At 42.2% G+C, this 27791-nt stretch overlaps 1 protein-coding gene across 1 annotated transcript in view; it reads right to left on the bottom strand.

The window, feature by feature from the left end:
• LOC126096493 (uncharacterized) overlaps nucleotides 1-26813 on the bottom strand; it is a 697302-nt gene extending 670489 nt beyond the window's left edge. Inside the window, exon 1 of the mRNA XM_049910588.1 lies at nucleotides 26130-26813. Within this exon, the coding sequence (XP_049766545.1) occupies nucleotides 26130-26307 (178 nt within the window). The 5' untranslated portion in view covers nucleotides 26308-26813. The remainder of the gene's footprint in view (nucleotides 1-26129) is intronic.
• Between the last annotated feature and the right edge of the window lie 978 nt (nucleotides 26814-27791).

The raw sequence follows: 27791 nt of genomic DNA, 5'->3' as shown, positions 1-27791 counted from the left end.
ACTGCGCCCAAACAAACATCTGTGAAATTTTCGCCCAGCATTCCTAAAAACTAGCTGTTCCGCAACTGACGGCTACCTGCACCCCGTGAGTTCTCGTCCACGGGAAAATCTCCATACGCCCACAGTGAGGTGCTATGCCGTCCTGTCCGAACCAAGTCGGTGCCGCAATGCAAATGACCAGCAACGTAAGCATCCTTCTGCCAAACAAAGCTCAACCAAAGGTCGACACAACGTTCTACGATATACCATATCCTACTACAATATCTGATCAGAAGTCTCCGGACACCTATTAATGGACATTAATAATGAGGGCGGGGCGGCGGGGGGGGGGGGGGGGGGGGGGTGTTCCCCCTTTCGCCTTTCAGACGACTTGAATTCTGCCAGAGAACTTTCAATGAGAAATCAGAATGTCTATGGAGGAATGGCAGCCCATTCTTCCTAAAGAGCCAAAACCAGATAAGGTAGTGATTTCGTGGTCTGGGATCTGCAGCGAAGTCTCTACGTTCTAACTCATCCCAAAGGTGTTCGAATCGGTTAAGGTTGGGACTCTGCGCAGACCAGTCCATTTCAGGAAAGTAATTGTCCGCAAGCCACTGCCTCACACATGCTGCTTCATGACGTAATATACTGCCATGCTCTTACAATCAATCATCGTCTCCGAACCTTTCCTCTACTGTACGCAGTAAAGAATGATGTAAGTTGTGTTCATATCCTTGCGCACTAGAGTTTTCTTTAGCACATTAAAGAGCCAACGCCCTGTCCACGAAAAACACCCGCATACCATACTACCACCACCACCACCACCACCACCACCACCGTCCTTGACTGCTGACAATACACACGACGGCAGGCAACATCCTCGAGGCATCCGCGAAAACCCAGAACATTCCGTCGGATTAATTACTCTAAATTACTCGTCTGCAGTCATCCACTTTGCACTAGTGTCGATCTTTACACAAAGTCATGTCGCTTAACAATGACTACTGAAATGTGTTGCTTATGCTCAGCTGCTCGACACTGTGCACAAAGCTTTTTAAATCTCGGCGCACAGTCGTCACCCACTCGGTGTGCTAGCTGGACTACTGGTAGCACTTCGGACTCAGGAGTGACTTTTCCGTTGGTTTCATGTGATTTTTATTACAATCAACCTTCACAATGCTCGACTATCCCTGTCCGTCTTTAGATGAGGTCTGCCTGGTCGTGGTTAGCCATGTTTGTTCATTCGCGTTTCCACTACACAATCACATAATTAACAGCCGACGTGGCCCGCTTTAGAAATGTTGAAATTTTTGATGGATCTGTTACTTGGTGACACCAAATAACTAGTCGGCGATGGATGCCACTAAGCTCTCTTGATCGGCCGATTCTTCCGTTACTCCTTCTTTATTGTCAACATAGTATTACCCGTTTCCTTTTATATTGGCGGCTCCGCTTGTAACGCCGGAAATGCATATCCTCCTATTTCCATCTATTGTACTATTATTTTTTTCTCTTGCTTTGTTACCTCAAGATATGACGTTTCTGTCTCTTTATATATTGTAATTGTTTTACTGTTTGTATATATATATTTATGCATTTATGTCGATGTATAATTGGTTTGTTTCGTAAATATTATTTGTATTTTTACGCTGGGTCTTGCGTAGGGAAAACTGCTATCGAACGATTACATCTATAGGTCGTGTGAAGAATCAAAGTGTGTAGGATCTTTGGTAGTGTTAACTCGGTCGCGTGGAGCGCGGGCAAAGAGAGAGTCTGGCTGGGGTAGCGAGTGGAGCAGGTGCGTTGTGTGAAGCTCCCGCGAGTTGCCGCGCTTTCGGGGTTTGGTAGCATGTAATTGCGCTCGACTCGCGATGATAGTTTCTGACATGGTGTCGCGGACGGGAAGCATTAGCTGGCGCACATCAAGAGCCCGTTTCGCCTGGTGACCGTGTCGAGAAGAAGGCGCGCCAACATCCAGCTTCTGCAACAGCGACGGCCGACAATGAGTGACTGTCGCCACCTCCTCGATCGACGGCTTCAAACCTTCAATCAACCAACAAGGAAGACTGGAAGCACGTAAAGTTTTAGAACTGTATGGCGGACCTCAGCTTTTGAAACTGTACCATTTTCGTAACTAAATTACAGCAACTTAGCATCAACGTTTGTTGCTCATTGTCCCAATTGCATTACCAAGCAGAGTCACTTCCTTTTCCGAAATGAACCCGAGTGTCGTTGAAATTCAAACGCCAGCATTAAAGTAATATAGCTAATTCGTTTTCACTGCTTTAATTTCAAAGTTCAGTTAAGGCATTCATAGCTGGCTACAATATTTAGATTACACAAGCACAAATTAAGAGTGCGAGTTTTGTTACCATATTTTAGCTTACCTGTGACTGCAGCTCAGCTTGGTACGTACTAAATTTTACTATTGTTAATTGTTCAGAATCATTTAATTCAAGTTCAAAGTTAAATCTCTTATTTCTAAATTGCGTAGATTCAAGTAGCTTTTGAAATGATTGTTGAGGTAGTCCAAGACTAACCGTATTTTACTGAATTTCGATGTGCTTCAGAAAGAAAGCTCACTATTAACTTCAGCCACTAAATTAACTTTCGATTTTCCGGTTTTTATTAATTCTTTTGCTAAATTAAGTCAGGGCGTAGCGAAATTTATTACTTCTGACAAACTTACAGTTTTCACACTACACGTGTCAACCTTCAGTTGCCACGCTTCTAGTGCTAATTATATGTGTAATAACCTTTCTTTTTCAGTTACTATAGTAATTGTCCTTAGGACTGGCGACCGTGATTTCCCCAAATCTCAAATACCTAATTACCGCTAGTTAATTGTTAACGTAACGGCTGCACATTTACTTTCTTTATTAACTTTACCCCTTTTCAAAATTAATTTCCACCAGTTTCATTAGCACTTTTCCTTTCATTTAGATGTAACCCTTTCCTCCCTCTTTACCGACAGGTTAACTTCGGTGACGATTGCTTTTCCAAAATTCCCATTAGGTACACGCGGTTTCATTTTTCACTGTCATTAAGGTCGATAAGTGAGGGGGAGGTTACACGCTTCTCGTGACATCTGGTGGTCGATTCCGCATTCATAGGGTTGTCCGGATATTCAAATCTGATTTTGTCAATACCTATGTTATATTGGTTCTAGTTGCTGGAACGTTTAAATTCTTTTTCTTATTTTTTAACTCACATTCAGTCTACTTATAGACCATCTTACTTAATATACAATTTTATAACGCTCATTTACCTTCCATGTGCTGATAACGACAATGGTATGCAGACTTGGAACTGTTTTCATGTTTCGAATTCATATATAGAGGGTAAGCGCATCTAGCGCTAGAAATGGGAAGTTATGTTCAGCGTTTGTCACTACATGTGTGCATGAGACTGGCCTTTGAGAACGCACATTATATACACTACATATTGAAGAATGCTTTGTCAAGTAGCGGTGAAACGGCTTTAAAATTCTTATTTGAATTTAGTTTTCAGTTGTAGTTTCATAGACGAGGTCCTATGAAAAAAAGTATGACAGGAAATAACAAAATTGTTATCACTTCCATTTGTAAAAATTTTGACAAATTTCTTTAATCATTTTACCCTGAAATCATCCACTGGTCTATTCGCATAAAAAACATTATGAGATTGTGGGTCCGCCTTGATGCTAAACACTTTTGTTTTGCATCCAACCGGACCCACAATTCCATACTGTTTACTACAATTATTGTTCGATAATCTCCAGTCCTCTTCGACAGTACATCACGTACGAGCCCTTGGTCCTTCTACCTGCCGGGGAAGCTGTGGAGTTCGGACGCAGGGTTTACACGACCTTTACTCGATCTTGTCTGGGCGCGAATTTCACTGGTCGCAGCTTACAAGTCACAGTACACACTACATCTCTTAAGTTCGGAAAGTGGTGTCTTCAGTCTTCTGCTAACACCGAAGGACGATTAGGGTTTAACACCCCGTAGACATAGAGGACATTAGTGACAGAACACAAGCTGTGGAATGGTTCAAGGATGGGAAGCAAATCGGCACAGTGCTTTCAAAGGAACCATCCCGGCATTTGCCTGGATCAATTTAGGGAAATCACGGAAAACCTATATCGTGATGGCCGGAAACTGATGTGCTAACAGTGGTACTCCTGTGTACAAGCTCAGTTTGCTGATTACACAGAATATACTGTACATTGACTGTAAGGATACATTAAGCAACTTTTTCTCTGAAGTGAATTCGGCTTGAATTTGCAATTACATAATCACTTCTTTGTCACAGAATCTACACATCCTTTGAGAACATCCTGTGTAGAGCAGGAACTCGTTTCCTTGTACCGCACAGCTAATTACACAGTCTTTCCACTGTATGCTGATAAGATCTCGCTCGGCAATAATGTTGTCGTCCAAGTTCATAATAACGCACAGCAGACCACAGTGGAACATAACATGTAAATAAAATTCTTGAACCAATTTTTAACACTCAAAAAGAATTTATTCTTCAAACGCTTGGAGAAGCATACTATTTTATGTTGTTTGTTAAAATTTTCAGTGATTAGAAAACACAGAATCATACAGGCATAATCGTAAACAGTATTACTGTTTTCGATTCAAACTGCTAATGGTTAATTCGTTAAGACTGAGCAATGCTGTTGCGGGGCGTCTGACGGTGCGGGTCCCGATGCGTGGTCTACATGTGGTGTATGAATGAGATGCGCAAAAACCAAAGGAAAAGTAAGCTAACGGCGTGTGCAGCCGGTGGACATGCTAGAAGGTAAAATGTTAGAATTGGACGAGAGACTAAAACAGGTAGACCAATTCTTCTTACTCCTTACTCAAAATAAAAAAAAGAATGAAGACGCAAGAAATGCGTATGAACAAGGATTGCGGAAGTCAAGAGGACTTCTCGTACAGAATGAATGGTTCTCGTGCAAGGTGGAGCCAATAAAAAAGTATAGTGAAATGATACATTGGTTTACTTGCTGTTTGTAAGCTAAGTGTTCACGTTCCATCATCTTCTGTTGAGCAAGAACGGGGGAAAAACATTATAGGAAAGTGAAACTGGTGGACGTTATTTTACTTATCTTTCTTCTCAGAGATTAATAAGACGCATAATGATGGCCCCTTAAGCAAACACCTGGTATGTGGGCCATTCAGTAATTAAATGGTTCAAATGGCTCTGAGCACTATGGGAGTTAACATCTGTGGTCATCAGTCCCCTAGAACTTAGAGCTACTAAAACCTAACTAACCTATGGACATCACACACATCCATGCCCGAGGCAGGATTCGAACCTGCGACCGTAGCGGTCACGCGGATCCAGACTGAAGTGGCTAGAACCGCAGGGCCACACCGGCAGGCCTTCAGTAATTAGAGAGATAAGTTAATATAGAAATGAAACGGTTTGTAGGAAGGGCTTCGTACTTCCATGACTTTAGGTTGATAACACTAGGATGAGCTGACGACAGCTGACTGATCTAAATTGTTTTGCTTATAACCTCAATATTGCAGTTAACGACGGCGTGTCTACCGAAAGTATCCACATTAGTTGAACAATGTTCAGTGACACGCTTTTTATTTTCTGAAAGCGAAAAACAGTCTAAAATATTTTCTCGGATTATCTTACAGTATGGTGAAAGTTGTATGGACCGCGGAAAGTTTTGTAAGTGTGTTAGAACAGTTCAAACAGAGTCGAACCTCCATATCTGACGAGCTACGACCTGGCCGGCCAGCTGAAGTTTAAGTACAAAATAAATTCTGTAAGTGGTCCAGATGCCAAGATATCAAAGCTTCTGTAAGCACGAGCCGCTTAGGATCAGTTTCGGGTGCGCGCGAGCGCCGTTTTCCCCCCGCTCCAGGTGGCGCACTCCGCACTGGCACGTATCACTTTTATTACTCAGCTGCTAACACTAGAAATCAACTAAACATACCCTAGTACATTTTTTAGAAAATATAAGTATTCAACTGTAACCTCCGTCACGAAGATCGCTGGCAAATGTTAACTGCGACCACTAAATCTTTTTGTTTATATAAAGATGCACTGCTGGAAAAGGGTCGTAGAAAAGGATTTCTTTTGAAATTGTGAAAAATATCTGCAATTTCCTTCTTTAAAGGCTATTCTTATAAAATAAAAATTCAAATAGTTTTAAAAACACCTCAACGTTTTCGATGTTAACTTTTTGACCGTACAATTAAAAAATTGTAAAATTATATAATGGCATGGCGGCAGAGCTGCTTGACACGAAATAGACGAAAAACCGTTACTGTCGAACCATCTGAGAGGATTTCACCTATTACTGGGAGAGGCTTTTTTCAAAAAATCGATTTCTCGAAAAATTAATTTTTTTAATTTGTCAAACAAGTACTTTTTTTGACTTACCGCGGGCTATACATAAAGTACATACCGTACATACCAAGTACGGGAACGTGAATGTTAACGAGTTGTAGCGAACCGGATTTTTAACTGTTTCTTCGATATGTCTCGAAACATAAGAAAGCAATTGCTAACATAAAGAAGTACTGGAATCTTTTTAAGCCCTACCGCTTTCACATTTTTCGACCGCAGGTAATAAGTTTTTTATTAACAAAAACAAGCTTTTTGCCATGTTTGCCATTGTGGATACAGTTTTATGAAAAAGGAACTGCTTAAAATTTGATTTCCTATACGCTCAGATTTTTTTTTCAGATAATTTTTGCAATCGCTTCTCCTTAACGATTGGAATATGGATGGCGCTTATACGAATATGCTGCACAACTGGCACAGAGCATACGTATGCCCTTTCAGGGGTATCATCTCTCTGTACTATTGACAACGCAAAGCAACAAACATGCATAAAGGTCCCTTAGATGCACGCTTCTAACTGAACTTCTTTTTGTCATCACAGATTCTGATCATGAACAAAGCCGAAACCCAATACGGGTGCTTAAACAAACTTGAAATCTGTATCGAACATAGGTGTTACATTTCAATATGATCGCAGAAACATACGACGTGTGTATTCAACGCATTTTGTTAAAATTTCGGTAACCAGACAGAAGACACGAGTACTGATAGCAAACAGCTTTCTACAGTGTTCATTTAAATGTGCATCCTTCGCAAAAGCATGTGAAAACGTCCAAAACTGCTAAAACACAATAGCACAAAATTTAAACAGTAACTGGTTGTTGCAAACCATTCCTCCGTAGTTCAATTTATAATCACGATGTTCCTTAGTCGATTATGCAGGAGATCAAAGCATACACAATTGCAACGAAATTTAATTTAATTACTTCGCGTTCAAACAAACAAAGAGGACTACTAGGGTATATGGAAGTTGTGGGCATATTTATCATAGGATTCAAATGAACCGATTGATAAAGATGACTGCGACCAGTCGGCGTAACTAATATTTGGCTAGTATACATAGTGAGCGTATAGCAAATTATTAGAAATGGTAAAATAAATTAGACTTTATTAGTGTCTCTGCGTGATACCGCACTGACGGCAGAAGACTACTTGTATATTGTTAAGTTAAATAAGAGAGGTCTATGATGACATCCAACGATCCACATCGTACACCGCTTACCGCATTTGACGGTCTAGGATAACAACTAAACCAGAGTGCGATGCCAATAAAAGTTGACTGCTTGATACACACTATGTGATCAAAAGTATCCGGACACCGCCAAAACATATGTTTTTCATTTTAGGTGCATTGTGCTGCCAGGTACTCCATATCAGCGACCTCAGTACTCATCAGACATCGTGACAGAGCAGAAAGGGACACTTCGTGGACTCACGGACTTCTAACGCGGTCAGATGATTGGGTGTCACCTGTGTCATACGTCTGTAAGCGAGATTTCCACACTCCTAAAGATCCCTAGGTCCACTATTTCTGATGTTATAGTGAAGTGGAAACGTGAAGGGACAAGTACAGCACAAAAGCGTAGAGGCCGATCTCGTCTGTTGACTGACAGAGACCGCCGACAGTTGAAGAGGGTGGCAATGTGTACTAGGCAGACATCTATCCAGACCATCACACAGGAATTCCAAACTGCATCAGGATCCACTGCAAGTACTATGACAGGCGGGAAGTCAGAAAACTTGGATTTGATGGTCGAGCGGCTGCTCATAAGCCACACATCACGTCGGTAAAAGCCAAACCACGCCTCGCTTGGTGTAAGGAACGTAAACACCGGACGACTGAACGGTGGAAAACGTTGTGTAGAGTGACGAATCACGGTACACAATGTGGCGATCCGATGGCAAGCTGTGGTTATGGCGAATGCCCGGTGAACGTCATCTGCCAGTGTGTGTAGTGTCGAAAGTAAAATTCGGAGGCGATGGTGTTGTGGTGCGGTCGTGTTTTTCATGGAGGCGGCTTGCACCCCTTGTTTTGCGTGGCATTATCACAGCACAGGCCTACATTAATGTTTTAGGTTCAAATGGCTCTGAGCACTGTGGGACTTAACAGATGTCATCAGTCCCCTAGACTTAGAACTACTTAAACCTAACTAACCTAAGGACATCACGCACATCCATGGCTGAGGCAGGATTCGAACCTGCGACCATAGCAGCAGCGCGGTTCCGCACTGAAGCGCCTAGAACCGCTCGGCCACAACGGCCGACTGATGTTTTAGACATCTTCTGGCTTCCCACAATTGAAGAGCAATTCGGGGATGGCGATTGCATCTTTTCAACACGATCGAGCACCTGATCATAATGCACGGCCTGTGGCGGAATGGTTACACGACAATAATATCCCCGTAATGGACTGGCCTGCTCAGTCCTGACCTGAATCCTATAGAACAACTTTGGGATGTTTTGGAAAGCCGACTTCGTGCCAGGCCTCACCGACCGACATGGATACCTCTCTTCGGTGCAGCACTCCATGAAGAATGGGCTGCCATTCCCCAAGAAACCTACCAGCATCTGATCGAACGTATGCCTGCGAGAGTGGAAGCCGTTATCAAGGCTAAGGGTGTGCCAACACCATATTGAATTCCAGCATTACCGATGGAGGGCGCCACGAACCTTTAAGTCATTTTCAGCCAGGTGTCCGGATAGTTTTCGTCAAATAGTGTATCCATGAAAGAAAGCTGGACGGTTACTTCACAGTTTTCAGTCAATCGTCACGGAATTTTTTTTTTTTTTTTTTGTCGCACACGATGCGCGGAGACTTTTCTTACGTAAGGTAAGAAACTTAATAAAAGCTACAATAAATCATATCTTCCCGAAGAAAGGAAACAGTAGCTGTATCATTAAAATGGACAAGACAGCGGATTCTTAAAAAAAAATAACCTACAGTGTCTTCCCTAAAAAAAATTGTATCGTTAAATCAGAAAAAAACACATGGGTTCAGGAGTGGCCTACTTCTATACTTAGGTGCCATTCTCCCAACGCTGTAGCTACAGTCGAGTTCGTCTACATGGCGCTCGAAATTTGATAAACTGGATGCTGGTATAGCCCTGCCAAATTCGTCAGAGATAAGTGCTGAAATTCTACTGGCGTTATCACTTACAATTAAAACCCACTATGTAGAATTTCACGTCATCTTATCCAACGTACAAAAATTAAATACCGCCTAAGTCGGCCAAATTGTCACCTTAAGTTATTTTCAATACTACACATTAATTCTGCTATGTATACTCCTCAGCACTTATTGATTGATCTTTTTTCGATAATGTCAGTTATCGATTTTATGCGTTGCTATTCAGGTAGGAAGACTATCAGTGATAATTAGTGTCTCAATAATGACAGTAACTTGCGAGGTGAAAAAAAAATTAGAATTCCTCGCGCCCTAGATGGCTCTGAGCACTATGGGACTAAACATCTTAGGTCATCAGTCCCCTAGTACTTAGAACTACTTAAACCTAACTAACCGAAGGACATCACACACATCCATGCCCGAGGCAGGAGTCGAACCTGCGACCGTAGCGGTCGCGCGGTTCCAGACTGGAGCGCCTAGAAATCGCGCCCTAGAGAACTGGGCCATAGCCCCTAATGACAACTTCCATTTTCCGATATCTGCAGCCACTTAAGAAGACATATGGTCTTGGTGGCTCCCCCACCTCCCTCTTCGATACCGTATCTCATCTCATGAGCGATGGGATTACGACTCCGGCCTCGATGGCCGTATGAGATGAACGCTGTAGTCCCGTCGCACTCCTTTTCCACGAGCAGCGTGTGTGAAGCGCAACAGCTTCGCCGCCGGAAATGAAAGCGACGCTATAATTAAACTAGCACAGTTCCAACTTCACCAGGTCTACTTCACACTTACCTTGCGTAACCATTACGAAAAACCTGCGAGTGGACTTTAGTGTTAGGTATGACCTTCCTTCGCTCACGACTATGCTCATCGCAACTGGTTTTCAGTATTTAGTAACCAACTGTATTTTCTGTAGCGGTATCTCCATAACGAACCGTAATATTTTTAAAGTAAGAAAAGCAATGTTATAATACAACATAACGTCGATATTAAGGTCGTCAGAAACGAAGCACTGCTCCAGATGAAGAAGAATGGAAAAAATCGATTTTGGCCCCGACATCCATACTAGGCTTCACTTGCATCTCTAACGACGAAATTTTATCCTGATAATCAGGGATTCGAGCTTTGCTGCTCCAGAAAAAATTCATTTTTTTCACTGGAATCCCTGCAACTTTACTGCAAAGTACACTTCCAACATTATCGCACTCCAACATCCTTACGCTAAACCTGCGGCCAGCAAATCACTGCTAAGTCTTATTTTTCTTGGCGACAGTCCTTTCCTGTAGCATATCCGCTTTCGAAACTGTGGTACGCTTCCCTCTGTTTCTTGTATTAAGTACCTTCTTGCCCTTGATTGCTGCCATGCATGCTGCACACCCTAAGAACTTTTATGATTTTGAATTACAGGAGCTGTAGGGGAGCTACTTAACATCGTTCTATGCGTTTCTCAGTTTTGTATTTGCAAGTAGCAGGCATCTGAACCGGAGTGGGGCTGAGAATCGAAACACCGTTAGGAGAAGAACCCAAAGCTGTCGGCGAGTGTGGTTATTTTTCTTGTTCGGAATGGAGACTTCAGATTTCGTCACAACTGGGCACTTCTAATGAGCATAATTTATGACAGTTTCAGAAGATGAATAGTTAAAACTTTGTAATTATATGTATCACAGAATCAAACGTCTGTATGTCAACCTGTGCGAAGAAAGGAAGCAAGGCTGGGCTCTGACGTTCCGTCGACGACAATGTCATCAGGGGCTGGGCACAATTTGTGACTGAAGGATAACGAGCAAGAAAGTCGGCGTTGTAATTTTTAAAGGAACCATCCAGGCATTTGTCTAAAGCGACTTTGGGAAGCCAAAGAAAAGCTAAGTACGGCTGGCTGGTCGGTGATATTAACTACAACTTACGAATGCGAGTCCGGGCGTCTTACCAACCAGCCAACTCGCTCGGTGTCCCAGGAGAAATGATCAATACTCAGGGATATCACAGGAACACTCATTTGAAGCGAAAAACTTCATATGAACGTACGGCCCATTCCGAATTGTTTCCGAGATAAAACACATTTAACGTACACTGTTTTTGAGCTAGTGGCGCGCACCTGTGTGTCTTATCCACCCAAGCTCTTTGACGATGTTTTCTAGCCGAACTTTCATCGTTGCTTGCATACCATTTGCTCGGGATGTCTTTCTGCCATTAAAATAGCTATCAGATTTTTATTTATAGGGTTGAATGAAGTCTGAGTTGTACAAATGAAAGGTGAATACGCGAGATTAATTGCCTGGACGTATCATGGACGCTGCTTCCCTCATTAGGGAAGTACGGAGGCACGCAAAGACGCAAAGCAACATGTTCACCCAAACGTTCACAAAGTCGCCTAAGTTTTAGCGGTGGAATGTTCGAACATGTATTGTGAACAGTACAACAGCCGTAATGTGACGTGTACATTAATGTTTAGAAGTGAATGTGTTAAAATACGTATTCTTCAACTGGTACTTTGTGAAACACGTTGTCTAATGTTTACTAATTACTGTACATGTGTAAAACTGACACTGTATTGAATAATATAGAAAATAAACAACAATGTGTATTCGGAATTGAGCACATGTTCATGCGAAGTATTCTGCATCAAATGATCGTTGCTGTCATATCCGTGAGTACGGACCATTCCTCCCGGTATATTCCGTATATATGTGTGATGGTGGTGGAACTGACAGAAAATAAACTTAACAAGGGATCTATAGAAAATACTTAGCGAGGCACCTTACTCCTTTTATAGGAACCTGATTAATCTACTTTTTGAAGACTAAGTCTGCAAAACTTTTCTTCCTACAAAAATTAATGCTAGGAGTGATCCTGCCTATTTACAAATTCATGATTTAGACTGTGATTAGGACAAGAAATCGACTTCCATTCATTTACCTCCCCAATATGAAATAACAAAAACATTTATTTGCAATTTCTGCAACCAGTCACTCTTTTATTTTTGTTAAATTAACATAATATGACACATTTCGAACAGGTTCTGTTCGTCTTCAGGCGTTTATACATACATACATACATACATACAGAGAAATGTTACTTAAAAATAAACCATCTTAAATTAGATTAACCTAGAACTCTTTGTCCATTGTTTGTTACTGTAGTGGCTGGTGTGGCATTTGGGAGGGGGGAGGGGGACAGTGGATGGCCAGAAATCTGTGTCAGTGATGTCTTCTGCTGTTTTTTTTCCCCTCCTTGTGGTTCACTATGTATGGTACCACAGCCTGTATAGGATGCAGACAGTTTTGCATCAGTTGTGTGTTGCGAAACTGTCATATAAAAGCCCTTCACGCTACATTCGCAACACACAACTGATGCAAAACTATCTGCATCCTATACAGGCTGTGATACCATACAAGTGAACCACAAAAAGGGGGGAAAAACAGCAGAAGACATCACTGACATCGATTTCTGGCAATCCACTGCCGACATTGTGCATGCTCTGTTGCCTGTGTCTATGTGCCTGTGGTTCTGTCAGTGTGATCATGTGATGTATCTGACCCCAGGAATGTGTCAATAAAGTTTCCCCTTCCTGGGACATGCCATTTCCACCTGGCGCCTCAGTTGGACCAGCGTTCGTGCTGGACGTGCAGACCGCGTGAGACGACGCTTCATCCAGTCCAAAACATGCTCAATGGGGGACAGATCCGGAGATCTTGCTGGCCAGGGTAGTTGACTTACAACTTCTAGAGCACGTTGGGTGGCACGGGATACATGCGGACGTGCATTGTCCTGTTGGAACAGCAAGTTCCCTTGCCGGTCTAGGAATGGTAGAACGATGGGTTCGATGACGGTTTGGATGTACCGTGCACTATTCAGTGTCCCCTCGACGATCACCAGTGGTGTACGGCCAGTGTAGGAGATCGCTCCCCACACCATGATGCCGGGTGTTGGCCCTGTGTGCCTCGGTCGTATGCAGTCCTGATTGTGGCGCTCACCTGCACGGCGCCAAACACGCATACGACCATCATTGGCACCAAGGCAGAAGCGACTCTCATCGCTGAAGACGACACGTCTCCATTCGTCCCTCCATTCACGCCTGTCGCGACACCACTGGAGGCGGGCTGCACGATGTTGGGGCGTAAGCGGAAGACGGCCTAACGGTGTGCGGGACCGTAGCCCAGCTTCATGGAGACGGTTGCGAATGGTCCTCGCCGATACCCAGGAGCAACAGTGTCCCTAATTTGCTGGGAAGTGGCGGTGCGGTCCCCTACGGCACTGCGTAGGATCCTACGGTCTTGGCGTGCATCCGTGCGTCGCTGCGGTCCGGTCCCAGGTCGACGGGCACGTGCACCTTCCGCCGACCACTGGCGACAACATCGATGTACTGTGGAGACCTCACGCCCCACGTGTTGAGCAATTCGGCGGTACGCCCACCCGGCCTCCCGCATGCCCACTATACGCCCTCGCTCAAAGTCCGTCAACTGCACATACGGTTCACGTCCACGCTGTCGCGGCATGCTACCAGTGTTAAAGACTGCGATGGAGCTCCGTATGCCACGGCAAACTGGCTGACACTGACGGCGGCGGTGCACAAATGCTGCGCAGCTAGCGCCATTCGACGGCCAACACCGCGGTTCCTGGTGTGTCCGCTGTGCCGTGCGTGTGATCATTGCTTGTACAGCCCTCTCGCAGTGTCCGGAGCAAGTATGGTGGGTCTGACACACCGGTGTCAATGTGTTCTTTTTTCCATTTCCAGGAATGTATGTTCACATAGTCAACAGCTGTCATTTTACCTTCAATTACTATCACAAGTACCGTGGAGGTCAAGGTAAATGTCTCCTATAGCATAACACACAGCCCATCCTCCCTGCGTCCGAGACGCGATGCACGTTTCGAGCAGCCGCTCGCCAGACACCGCTAACGACATGGTGTAACAAGAAACGTAGTTCATCAGTACAGGCGACACGTTTCTAATGATCTACGGTCCAGTCTCCGTAGACCCGTGCCCACTGCAATCGTGATTATGCTGTCGTCAGGTCAACGTGGAAACACGTGGGGGTTGTCTGCTGCAGCGTGCCACGTTAAACACAGTGCGCTGTGCTCTGGGACACTTGTGCCTGAACCAGCACTGTAATCCCATTGGCCCTGCCATAGACCGCGGCGTACCCTCCTTTACAGAGCGGCCAAATCTCCGACCTGCTTTTTCAATTAGGCGTGTACATCTAAAACATTTCCGCCTACTCGTAGTTTCACTGTCCTCACTCACTTCGCTTACGACCGTAGCACGCCAATAGCTCACCAGCGTCGCCAAGATGCTCGGTCCCAGGCGCCGGGACGTAATCTTCCCTTTGTTAGTTTTGCGTATGTCAGTCGATTTCCCCATTTTCGGCCAGTACTCTCGCTAGAAAGATTCTCCAGTCACTTCTGTTCCGCTTTACAGCGTTACGAGCCCTGCGTATTGAATGTCGCGTGGTGCACGCGACATTCAATACGCAGTGGGCAGTGGTCATAATGTTTAGGATCGATAGTAAGCAAGAGCAGTGATCAGTCCACCCGAAATGAATGCTATTATCGCCAAAAGCATTGTCTTCGTATCCACTGTTAGTGTGATCACTTTTTAGAAGAGTTTAAAACGTTTCTAGGCGACTGCGCGCCGTTACAAGCTACGCAATCGACACGGTATCTCTGTAGAGATAACGCAGGCGGGCCGAGGCGAGGTAACGGATTAAGCTGGTCTGCGCAAGAGGCCAATACTACCGCACCCAAGTTCAGAAATTCAACTTAAAAGACGAGGTACATCTGTACGAGAAGGCTGCATCTCCTGTTTCAAGTCGTCGAGAACCATCCGCTTTTCACCAATGATTTCTTGCGGTGCGTGGCGGAGGATACTTCGTGTACCACAGTCACTTCCTTCCCTGTGCCAGTTGCCGATGGTTCGCGGGAAGAACTACTGCCGGTAAGCCTCCGCTTGGGATCGAATCTCTCTAATTTGATCTTCATGGTCAGTTCGCGAAACACGTAGGAGGGAGCACTACATTTGTTTACCCTTCAAGGAAAGCACGCTCTCGGAACTTTAACAGTAAAGCACACTGTCATGCAGAACGCCTCTCTTGCAACGTCTGCCAATGGAGATGGTTGATCATTTCCGTGACGCTTAAATGCTTACTATGAACCTGTAACGAAGGGTGCTGCTCTTCACTGGATATTCTCTACTGTCTATATCAATTCCTATCTGGCACGGATACCAAATTGACGAGCAGTATTCAAGTAGTGCTCGAATAGTGGTTTTTGTAAGCTACTCGTTTGGTGACGGACTGCATTTCCTGAGGATTCTTCCACTCAATCTCTGTCTGGCATCTGCGTTTCTGCGATATATTTTATGTGGCTGTTTCACTTTACAGACGTAGGGCACAATGCCTTCTTGTACTCAAACACATATATCTCCAAAAATATTACAGCTAAACTAGTAAAACTTGAGACGATCATGTAGAACATAATGCTCGACTTTTTGTGCAATTTTTTTTTGAAAACGCGCATCGGCATACATTTCACAAGGATTTGAATTTTTAACTACCACTATTCCTTTAATGTACCTTTTCTCGTAAATTAATCAAGCAATAAAACTGGAATTTCACAGTTTACACCTGCATAAGTGAGTAGTTAAACGTATGGGACAGATTTTTGTTTAAGGTCACAGTTGCATCGAAATTAATTTTTTGGTTGTGTTACCCGGAACTGGTCTATTTTTCTCAAGTTTCAAAGGAGAACTTTTCTCCGAGAAAAGATGACTGAAAAGAGCTGCACAGGATTACTCAGTAAGTAATTCTTATGAACTGCACCAAGTTTCCGGATTTTAGCTTATATAGTTACTGAGAAAAAGTATGATACAGCTCAAAAAATCAGTTTACAGCAATTCGCATTTAAAGTTTTTATTTCAGTTTTTGACGATATTACTGTACCTCTAGTGACTCATGCTGACCACATCCGTGCTCTTTATTCTCTTCCTCGTCTTCCTGGAGTAATCTCTTCCCCTGCCTCCTTTGCCTGGCCAACTTTTGCTTTTTTTCTTCTGCTGCCTCAGCTTTGTCCACTTACGCTTCAATCAATGCTTCTGAGTATTTTCAGTGTAAATGCACTTTCATGGAAGCCTAGTCTCTGCAGGCACTTAATCCTACATACACTTCCACTATTGAACACCAGACAGGCATCACATGCCGCTGTCTTCACAACAGTTGAGGACACAAATATTCTTTTTGGACAAGGCATCCACATAATGCGATTGTAGCTCTCATTTGTATTGTGTTTTCCATGTACACATTTTCTTCAGCAGTTCACGACAGGCTAGGTACATGAAAGTTGATTTTACAACGTCTAAAACAGCAAATGGCAAACAATGTTTGTGGGTGTATGGCTTTCCACTGACTACTGCCTGAAGATACTTGCACCACGGTATTACACAAAGGGAATGTTGAGGATTCACAGTTAAGAGCAATATCTGTAACACTGCTATTTAATTTCCTGTACCTTTTATAGGTGAAATTCGGTATTTCCTAACTTTTTTGAATATGCTTCCACTGTTACGGCCCTTTCGAACAAAACAGGTTAATATATGCAAAACTAAAAATTGAAATAAATTTGTAGCATGTACTATTAAAAAAATAGAATAAAAAAGTTGTGAATAAGGGAACAAGCAAAGAGAATCTTTTTCACTGCCTTCTAGACTGATGTGCACCTCGTTTCAATTGAGTTAACGAAACATTAACGCACAAAAAATTTCTAGCGTAGAGAACGCATGGATCACAGCATAGTAACAGGAGGTGTGGCAGGCGCAGACGCCCAAACAAACATTTTTAAAACCTATTTCTAGCCAGAATTGTATTATGAAACTTTGCGATGCTACTCTTAAAGAATCAAATAAATTACACAATAAAATATCGGTTTTTTCGCGATTCTTCCATTAAATCGCGACGTACTCGAACTCCTAGATATCTTATGGAAGGAACTGCTTCCATTAATTGTTTGCAAACGTGTAATCAAATAATAATCCATCCAGTTTTCTGTCTACTTGTACGCAATACGTTTGATTTTCTTTATGTTGAGGGTCGCAACAACTGTCATTCCCTGCACCAAGCGGCGACCCTCTGCAGGTCTTCCTGTACTTCCGTACACCTTCCTAGCGGTGCGACTTCTCTGCACACAGCAGCATCAACGCGGAAAGCCTCACAGAACTTCCAGCGTTGTCTGCTACAGTATTTATATACATTGCGAAAAGCGATGGACCTATGTGGACTTGAGGTACTTCACTGGATGAGAGCATTCTTCCCAACAATTTACAGACGCTCTACACATTTGCTGGGTTATAAACCCAGAAGCTTTTCTAGCACACCAGGTCGAGACAATGTATTCATGAACAGATAACATCAGTAGCATGCGCTATGAGCCAGCCACCATAGTAAACGGCAGTTAAAAAAATATTCGAAAGACTTTCGTGATATGGTGTATTTTCATGTATCAATTTTGCACAAGTAGAACACTATACAGAGCGGACAGCGAGTCCTCACAAACATTAAGCAACGTTAATCCCGTCATTAAAGCCATCATCATATAACCGATAAATGCTTTTCCGACAACCGTAATATTGTACACGCCTTGCTTCATGACAGAACAAACATATTTCATGTTGACAGTGTGGACCACTTCGAAATGGAATTATCACAAAAGCGTATGCTTAATGGTTATAGGCATACAGCTATTTGAATCTAATTTCAGATGAAGTTGGCAAATATTGCTATTCTCACACTACCGGAGCATCAATTTCCGATTAACGCGTGATAACCAATTCACAGAACTAGTTATTGCAGGGAACACGATATCCGAAACTGCTGTAGAACCTGTTACTTCATTATTGGAAGAGGAGGCGCGGAACTTAATGGCTCAAATGGCTCTGAGCACTATGGGACTCAACTGCTGTGGTCATAAGTCCCCTAGAACTTAGAACTACTTAAACCTAACTAACCTACGGACATCACACACATCCATGCCCGAGGCAGGATTCGAACCTGCGACCGTAGCGGTCGTGCGGTTCCAGACTGTAGCGCCTTTAACCGCTCGGCCACTCTGGCCGGCGCGGAACGTATGTGGCGACAATGTAGAGCTCGTTAACAATGGAAACAATCCTGAACTCTACGTCAGACATAGTGAGTTGTTTTATGACCGTCAAGAGCACTCTATCTATAATGCCAAAATGTGAAGTTTCGCGCTCTGGCACTAGATGGGAAATTGGTCCCGCCCGACAGACCGCCGTACCATCCCCTCTCCTTATGGCTTCACTGTATGGAGAGGTTTGGGACCAACAAACGCTCTCCCGGTCGCTGTCGGGTTTCTAGACCCTGGAACCGCTACTAATTGGTTGAGCAGCTCTTCGGATGCCCTCACGAGGCTGAGTGCAGCCTGGCCCAGTCCTCTCACCACGGAAAAATCTCTGGCAGTACCGAGGATCGAATCCGCGTCCAGCGCATGGCAGTCAGCTGCGCCGACCACTCAGCTACGGAGGCGCATTTCTATCCATAAGGGAGCTCTGTCTGAAGATACTAGTCTACAGGCAAATCATATGATCTGCTTTGCTTCTGTTTTAAATGTTCTTGTGCAGGTTAAAGGGATAACACCTCACTTCATGAGAAGCAAAATGCATTGAATTGCAGTTGGCAGTGACACTAATGAAAACGATTTGAAAAAGCAAGGTAGAAGAAAAACTCACAAAGTAACGTTTTAGTAATTTACTATCTCCGGCACCACTCATATTCTTGACAGTTTCAAACTACTCTGCCTCACATATTACTGAGAATAGTAAATATCCGCACATGTTTCTCTTCAGGACGACCCAATACTATGACCCCTGAACCGGTCTTCCTTTCGCCCTGAAGCACCACGTGTGTAACACAGCACTGTTGTTTCCTAAGTTTATGACTCCACAAAACGACACAAAAAACCCAACGTACTGCAACAACATTCCTACTGTGACGACGATTTTAACCCTGTAAAATGAAATGTCTAACTTGCTCAGAACAGTTTACATCTACATCTACATTTATACTCCGCAAGCCACCCAACGGTGTGTGGCGGAGGGCACTTTAGGTGCCACTGTCATTACCTCCCCTTCCTGTTCCAGTCGCGTATGGTTCGCGGGAAGAACGACTGTCTGAAAGCCTCCGTGCGCGCTCTAATCTCTCTAATTTTACATTCGTGATCTCCTCGGGAGGTATAAGTAGGGGTAAGCAATATATTCGATACCTCATCCAGAGCGCTGTACAGTCCGCAGCTCGTGGTCGTGCGGTAGCGTTCGCGCTTCCCACGCCCGGGTTCCCGGGTTCGATTCCCGGCGGGGTCAGGGATTTTCTCTGCCTCGTGATGACTGGGTGTTGTGTGCTGTCCTTAGGTTAGTTAGGTTTAAGTAGTTCTAAGTTCTAGGGGACTGATGACCATAGATGTTAAGTTCCATAGTGCTCAGAGCCATTTGAACCATTTTTTTAGAGGCTGTACACCAGTGTCTTCTACGTGTACGTCCCAGGAGGTGATAGCAATATGATAGCCACAGAACTGGAGTCCCGCAAAACACGGCTTTGGGCCCAATCCTGTAATCTATATTTGCAAATAATACCCCAAAAAATCCGAAAGTTACCTTTCATTATTTGCTGTTGACACTGAGCTCTTCAAAAGTAGTTCTGATCTTAATTTCATAGTAAACAAGTTGTGCAACACACAAAACTTGAGCAACGGTGTGTGAACAACAGGAAGGCAACAGTTAATCTTGACAAGACCCAAGAAATTTTATGTACTTTCAAAAGAATATCGTGAGATCTGTGTATCAGAATGAACGACACAATCTTTCTCTGGAAATAAGATAAAATAAAACAAAAAATACTTCGGCGTCCAACTTGGCAAGAGGCTGACATTTAAAAGATCATGTCACTCACATTTGCAAAAGGTATCCGCCACGAATGTTAGACAATCTCCTAATAAAGGGCAACAGACTAATTATCACAACAAAAACACGGATCTTCAAAATGACACTCCTACCGACGATTACATAAGGTTCCGATATTTGGCCGATGGCCTCCGACACTAAGATCACCAAGGTTCAGAGAATTCAAAACAGTTTCATCAGAACTCCCACAGATGCTACAAGGTACCAGAGTTGTACACAAACCTAAACATTGACAAAATCTCTCAGATCATTCAGGCCACGTCACAAAACGTCAGTATACCCCCATTCGAAACTTTGAAATCAGTCCCTCTGACCCCACATCAAAGTTTCCCTTAATGACGACAACCATAATCTATCGTTCAGTAAATCATCCATTCAATATTTCAACAATTAACATCAATTACTCAGCATTTTCTTAACCTCACTTGTTAGACTGTATGGATACAAACAGATGCGATCCTTTGAGACCGACATGGGTTACAGATCCATCAGACAACAGTTCGGCTAGGGTGGTTCTAGACAGCCAACTTAAGCGCAACTTAAGAGAAAAAAATGTTCGTTGCAACAGAAAAATGTAATTTTTTGTTGTTGCAACTAGCATATTTTTCTGTCACTCTTACACTGTCAGACACGTAATATTTCTAAGCAGATACACTGAGGTACGAAGAACTGTAATGGAATACAGCTTTTCGCATGTTGTGTTATATTTACACCTGGAACATTCGTAAATCCAAACTGGACAAAGGCGTGAGACCACTATATTTTTAAATAAGTCTTTCTGATCGTGCGGGACGTACATTATTTCGTAGTTCAGTACTATGGTGCTCCCCTAATTCGAGCTATGCATATCCAAAAACTGATCATGTCAACGTAGCTCCACCAGACAAAAAAGCAAAACAACGTACTTGATTTCAATAATATCAATCTAGGTATCATGAGGACTAATTTTGTAAACTACTATCAACGATTCCATCAAGCTTCAAGTGCTGCCATTTGGGAGATGCTGATGGTTACTATAGTCCATACACGCAATATAATCAATAGCCGAGTTACGATCGCTCGCCCGCACGCGCGCGCACACACACACACACACACACACACACACACACACACACACAAAATTACGGACCTGCAACCACTCCCATTAAAAAATATCATAACCCTACAGATACCTCAACTGTGTTTCCTATGCGGGCAGCTTTTTACAGAAACTGTCATCTAGCAAAATGTTCGCTAGCACGTGGCTATATGGCAAGCTTCACACTGCTATTAAAATCCAAGACGTAAGTCACAAAAAGGCGCTATTTTTGTGTGTGTCAAAGCACAGTGCTTTTACATGTCTCAGAACAACGCACTGATCCTTTTCGCGCAGCTGCTAATGGGGAACGCAGTCCAAACGATAACTACGAAACAATTGTCACCTCACACAACTCAATACAAATGTTAAACTATAATTTTTTGTTGTGCAGAGCGTCTGATTCAATCTATGAATTTTGTTATGAATAAACTACACCTCCTTAGTACACAGATCATCTGAAAACACGAGTTACATTACATAAAAAAATCTTATTTATTTCTCAATGGAGAAAGTTGTATCCTGACATATAGTTTACAAACAATGTTGATAGACGAATTGCAAACACTTACAATCACTTTCTAAGTACGAGAGTTTCAGGTGTTACAACTATTATTCCGTAAAAAAAGGTTTGGAACGCCGATTTGCTAGTTCAAAACTTATTAACATTTAATCCTTAAACAGTATTTCTGCAAGTGATGTTGCAGCCTAAATTTTTGGTCGTAAGGGATAGAACAGGGAATATTTGTTTATTGTTTATTTTATAGGGATACGATGTGCTGATGTGTAAACTAAGTGCTCTGTACAGATGATAACAGCTTATTAAATTTGTTAACTCGTATTCGCTGGAGGCATGCTGCTGTTTTGCAGACACTGTTAGGAGTGATTTTAGTAACGCGACAGAAAGCTGTTCCGGGGATTATGCGGCCGAGCTAAAAGTACATTATTCCTTTATTTAATTACGCTTAATACTGCCGACATCTGCCGAACTTGTCTCATTTACATGGATTAGTCCGGTGGTATTTCAACAACATCACGAAGTGAAGGTTTCTCTGTTTTGTGTGTAGCTTTATACGGTACCTTCTAACATTTTTCTACCGTATTGCAATCCTGCTAGAATATTTAAACGAAATAAGCAGCATATTTTGGAATTTGTCAATTTAGAATTGGCAGAATCTGAGTAATTACTTCTACAGGAACAAAAAACTATTTTCTACCTTCCCACATTCTAACAATCCCTTGTGCTCTACGACACGCCTCTTCTAACCTAACACTTAGGATTGTCGGCAGGGTGAGTCAGTGACCACTCCTACCGTTATCTTATTTAGGGAAACCTAAGTCGCAACAGCATATGATGCAACAACTTTCCATTAAATATGCAGAGTTATACTCGGAGACTATAATCAGACGCCTTTCTCACCAAAAACCGTTATCATCACAGCTATGTCATATAGTTGCTCCTCGTCCACAACTGCATTCTACATCACAAGGTATCTTTGGTTCTGTAACTGAGCTGAAAATCGCTTAGTGTGTGTTTTTATTACCAAACGATACCACTGTTTCGGATAACGAAAAAAACACACACACACAAATCTGTTTTATATATGACATTAGGAACGTCACAATCAATATATTTGGAAGTCATGCTGCCGATTTGGTTACTGACTTGCTGCTTATGCTGGGTCGCAAGAGTTGACCTCTAGAAACATAACTCTCAGTGAAAAAAAGTATTTTATTAGACGTCTACCTCTTCAGTTCACATGTTAACTATTAGACACACCTGTCGCCAAGTTCCACAACCAGTTGCGTCATATTCATGTGATCTAGAGATGTGCCTGAATATAACATGGGGAATTACTTATCGTTAAGACACAGTCATAATCTCCATTTTGTATCAAAATCTGATACACATCTACTTCCGACAGTGGTCCATTCTAGCAACGAGCAGTAATTTTCAAAGAGGCGATATATGTACCATATAATACGCTAGTAAGGCGAAAAAGCGACTAGTTTATCGTAAAAAAATGGAGTTTCTCGTCGTTGCTGGTACGCTAGCATAGTTTTGCAGCCATCCAGGTACACTGGTGCAGCTGCTAACAAATTCGAGACAGGATAGACCGTGTCCCAAGAACAAAGGCGCATGCGCTTGCTTCTCACTACAGCTGGGGGATACTACACACAGCCGAGCAGTTTGCGCATTACAGCAACATGTTGCAGATATGGATATTTATGATAAAAATGACTGGCACGTGCTGTACTGCAAACTGTTTCTTTCCTTTCTGTTAAGCAGCACGTCTCAGAAATCATCTTCGCCACTGCCTTGAGCACCAAACTAAGCAAACACGTATTCTCCACACCCTCACATCTTCACCGACCATCATCCATTCACTAAACCAGCAACAGAGAGTTTTCTCGCCCGCCGCTCCCCATTCTCTGAGTATGAAGTAAAAAACAAAACTTGTTTACGACCCTACACGCACAAAGATCTGCGAAAATCGTTTGAGAAACATACTGCTTAAGCAACATCTACGCAATCTGTGTTTGATTAGATGTAATTTTACCAGTAAGAGATTAAACAGAAACACATAGAAATACACGCAAACTAAATCCGTGAGGGATGTGTTCTCAGTCACATGAAGAATATTAGTTGACACTGATGTGCAATCTCGAATACAAAAATCTTCTGTATTCGGCGCATTATGGGCGTAATAAAATGAAAATAACTCTGAAAAAGAAAGGTTCGATTACACGAGTATTTATTTTAGAGACGATTATGGAAGCTCATTACTTTAGTGCAGTTGCGGTTGGTTTGTAAAACCCCTTTGCTAAATTGCCAAACTGAAGGAAAACGCAGTTTTGCAGCTGTGTTGCTAACAATTCACAATATTGTCGCGCGCCATGAAATTCAGTAGGAAACATACTGTTGTTACTGTTGTTAATTTCAACAGAATAACTAGTAACACAGAATCAAAATAATGTGCTTACACTACAATCTCGAGTACCTAATCACGCCGTATCGCTAAAATTCCTTTAACAATAACCACCCTCTGTCACGATATGAAATTTCCGGTCTTAGGTCTAAACTTTCACATACATCATAAAGTGCCTACACAAACTCTTGGACGGAAACTGTGGTTCTAAGCTATAATGTGTGCTTTAACTGCACAAAAATATCACTTCCAGCTATGGATGAGTTCAACGAAAAACAAGCACCATCCTTCATGTTTGTGGCAAAACAGTAAGTGCTAGTCATATTTCATCAGTTAATAACTGTGCAAAGCTTAAAATTAATAGCAGATGGTGTTCAAACGCATTCGACTTCTAATGGTAACATTACCAAATCAAGAATCAAAACATGTACCTGCGGCTTAAAACTTCTTACCGACAACTGAATCCTGAGTGGCTAGGTAGCCCAATTCTGTCAGTTCAAAACGAATCATGTTTGCACACTTTACCGAATAGTAATTAAGTCATAAGCTGCAACCTTTACGGGTAACAAACGAACTACAGTGGCAAACGTCTGCTCGAGTTTACAACGAAAAAAACTGCACACATCGAATTTATAACCGCAGTCAAATAAATTGAATTTGCTATAGCCTAGATAGCAAAGTAATTATTAATCACCTACAAACAGTTCATCACTAGTAAAGCCTACCACGCAGCAGCGACATCGCTGTGAATTATGCAGAAATATTACAGTTGCACATGCATGTGGTGTATTTCGAACACGATAATATTTGGTACTACACAACCGGTATCAGCTGTTCGAAAGGCACAGGAACAAACAGGATGAGATAAATATTATTAATATAATTCTCATGTTGCAAAGAAAGCGATGTTTGTGCACTGGCTTCTGTTGCTGCATTTTTGATGTTGTTTCCCCGCAAAAATATATGGTAGAAGACATGGAAAGATTTCCTCTGTCATCTTTCGTGAAAATTTAATTAGATCACTTCTCCCTTACTTTCTCACTGACAGTCACGAATACATTAAAACTTGAGCACTTGCATAACATTACTCAATTTAGAATATAATCGCTCGCTGTAGTATGTTGCTGCAATATCTTCTGTACATACATAGACATGAACACACGCCGATCACTCGCGACAGCGAGTAATAACACGTTTCTAACAATAAAAAAAAGTGATTACGTATCAGTTTTACGAGCAATGCAATACGGAACAATATGGCAAATTTTGTATAAACCATAAATTTACAACGTCAAGTGCCTAGCACAACTTTTTTTTAGTATGCATTAGTAGTCAATATACAACAGCTGCACAGTAACGCGAATGTAGAACAGTGCAATAAGCTAATTTCCAGAATTTGTTAGCCCTGCACAAAAACACTGGTAGGACTGCATTTCCAGAGACAAAATATTATTTACGAAACGAAATTGTACTTTTGTAGAGTGAAAAACACGCACGTTACTGACTCAAGAAGTCATTTCAAAGGATGTTAACTTCGTTCGTCTGCTATTAGAGCAATTTGCACTCGACGTGTCACGCAATTAGGAACGATTATCCAATGGAATAGCTAAGCTCAATGAAACAGCGAAATGACAATTTGCATGTTTGCAACACGTTCATACATTTGCCAAGATTTATTTTAAAAAAATAAAAAATATTACTCACCAGAAAATATTTTGGAGCAGCATATTTCTGCAGGCAGATGAATTGCAGGGACCACTGCAGCGTATTCCTCGATTTCTCGTAATGCACAGTAACTCCAGCTTAATTGTGTCTTAGATGAACAGCTGACATTACACCTGACGTTCGGCTTGCTTATTATTTTTAGTACCTGCTCTGTCATCGCTAGCCTAATGGTATAACCATTCACTCAGAAGCAACATAACCATTCACTCATACATACATAACAACAAACGTACCGAAATCCTGAAATGACTTTCGTTACAAACAATAATACATGACATAAACAAATCATATGCAACGTGACATTTAAGGTTACGAAAATAATATAAAATATTAAAAAGGCATTTACGAAAGTTGGGCAGAGATACGATGTTTACCGGCACATTTTATATTAATATAAGCTTAAATTATTAAAAACTCAGCAATATATACAACCCAACATAAAACCAGTTAAGGTTATACATATAACACACACATAAACCTAACAACACACGCCATTGCTATGATATGGGTGGATAATAACACCTACTAATGCTCGTAATAACATAACCGCTTTATACGTAACACACCTATATCTTCGCGCTCTACAAGTGACACAAATGTACGACTATTTCAAAACATCTTCTCCGCAAGTTACGCTACTACTATCAGAGTTGCCATATTGGAACCCTGGGAAGCCTACTGGGCAGCAAGGTGCAACGCCATTGGCCGCGCTGCAGCCTATGCCGTTCAAGCGTAGCGGTGGCGCGGAGATTTCAAACGCAGTGGGAGCGGCGAACATGAAAACATGACTATTTATGGTCTGGATTATCTAGAATTTTATTAGAACGATACGACAAGTGGGAAGATACAGTTCTTAATTACCAGTGTTATTTGAAGATAAAATCCGCTAGATACTGAAAACAGTTAACGTTGCTTTTCTTGAACTGTTATTTACCTTTTCGTCCCAGTTTTAATAAAAGCTTCTCTGCGCTCTGAGGAGTATGTGAACCTAACAGTGCATAATTATTCTCAAATGTTACTAGCTACTTAGTGGGCTTAGAATGTGAAGAGAGCCACTACTTTATGTCACTAATGCAGTCACGCCCACTCCGTTATCAAAAAATAAGGGCTAAGTCCGCACACTCACCTACATTTACAACAATATCACATCGTCTATTTTTACTGACTATGATGTAGTACACTTAACTACGTCGTCTATTAAATTTCGATGATTGATCTCTATGTACATGAATTCCTTGGTGTGGAGTATAACAACTTCACGTGTCTGGACGTTTCTATTGTCTACATTGTCCGGCACTTTGCGATTCGACAAAAAGTTCCGCTCGATCTGTACGTGATTAATGATTATTTGTTTATTTATGGTTATGTACCTTACGATATTGACTGCAAAAGTATCTCAATCAGGGGGCTACCAAATATGAACAAACTTACAATACTTTGTAAAGCAATTTTGACTGTTAATGTACAGTGACTGTTTAAAAAAATTATAAAGTCTTTCGGAGACCGCTACCAATTTAAAAAAATGTTGGTATGCTCAAATTATTTAATAAAGCGTCACGTTTCGAGGTACAAACTTCATCTTCAGGCTACAATGTCAATACAAAAGCCGTCTAACAAAATGCACACAGAGATTTTAAAGTT

The sequence above is a fragment of the Schistocerca cancellata genome, chromosome 1 (genome assembly GCF_023864275.1).
Source record: "Schistocerca cancellata isolate TAMUIC-IGC-003103 chromosome 1, iqSchCanc2.1, whole genome shotgun sequence".
Lineage (NCBI taxonomy): Eukaryota > Metazoa > Arthropoda > Insecta > Orthoptera > Acrididae > Schistocerca > Schistocerca cancellata.
Note: the sequence above shows the minus strand (reverse complement) of the source record. Positions and strands in the feature narration are given on the sequence as shown.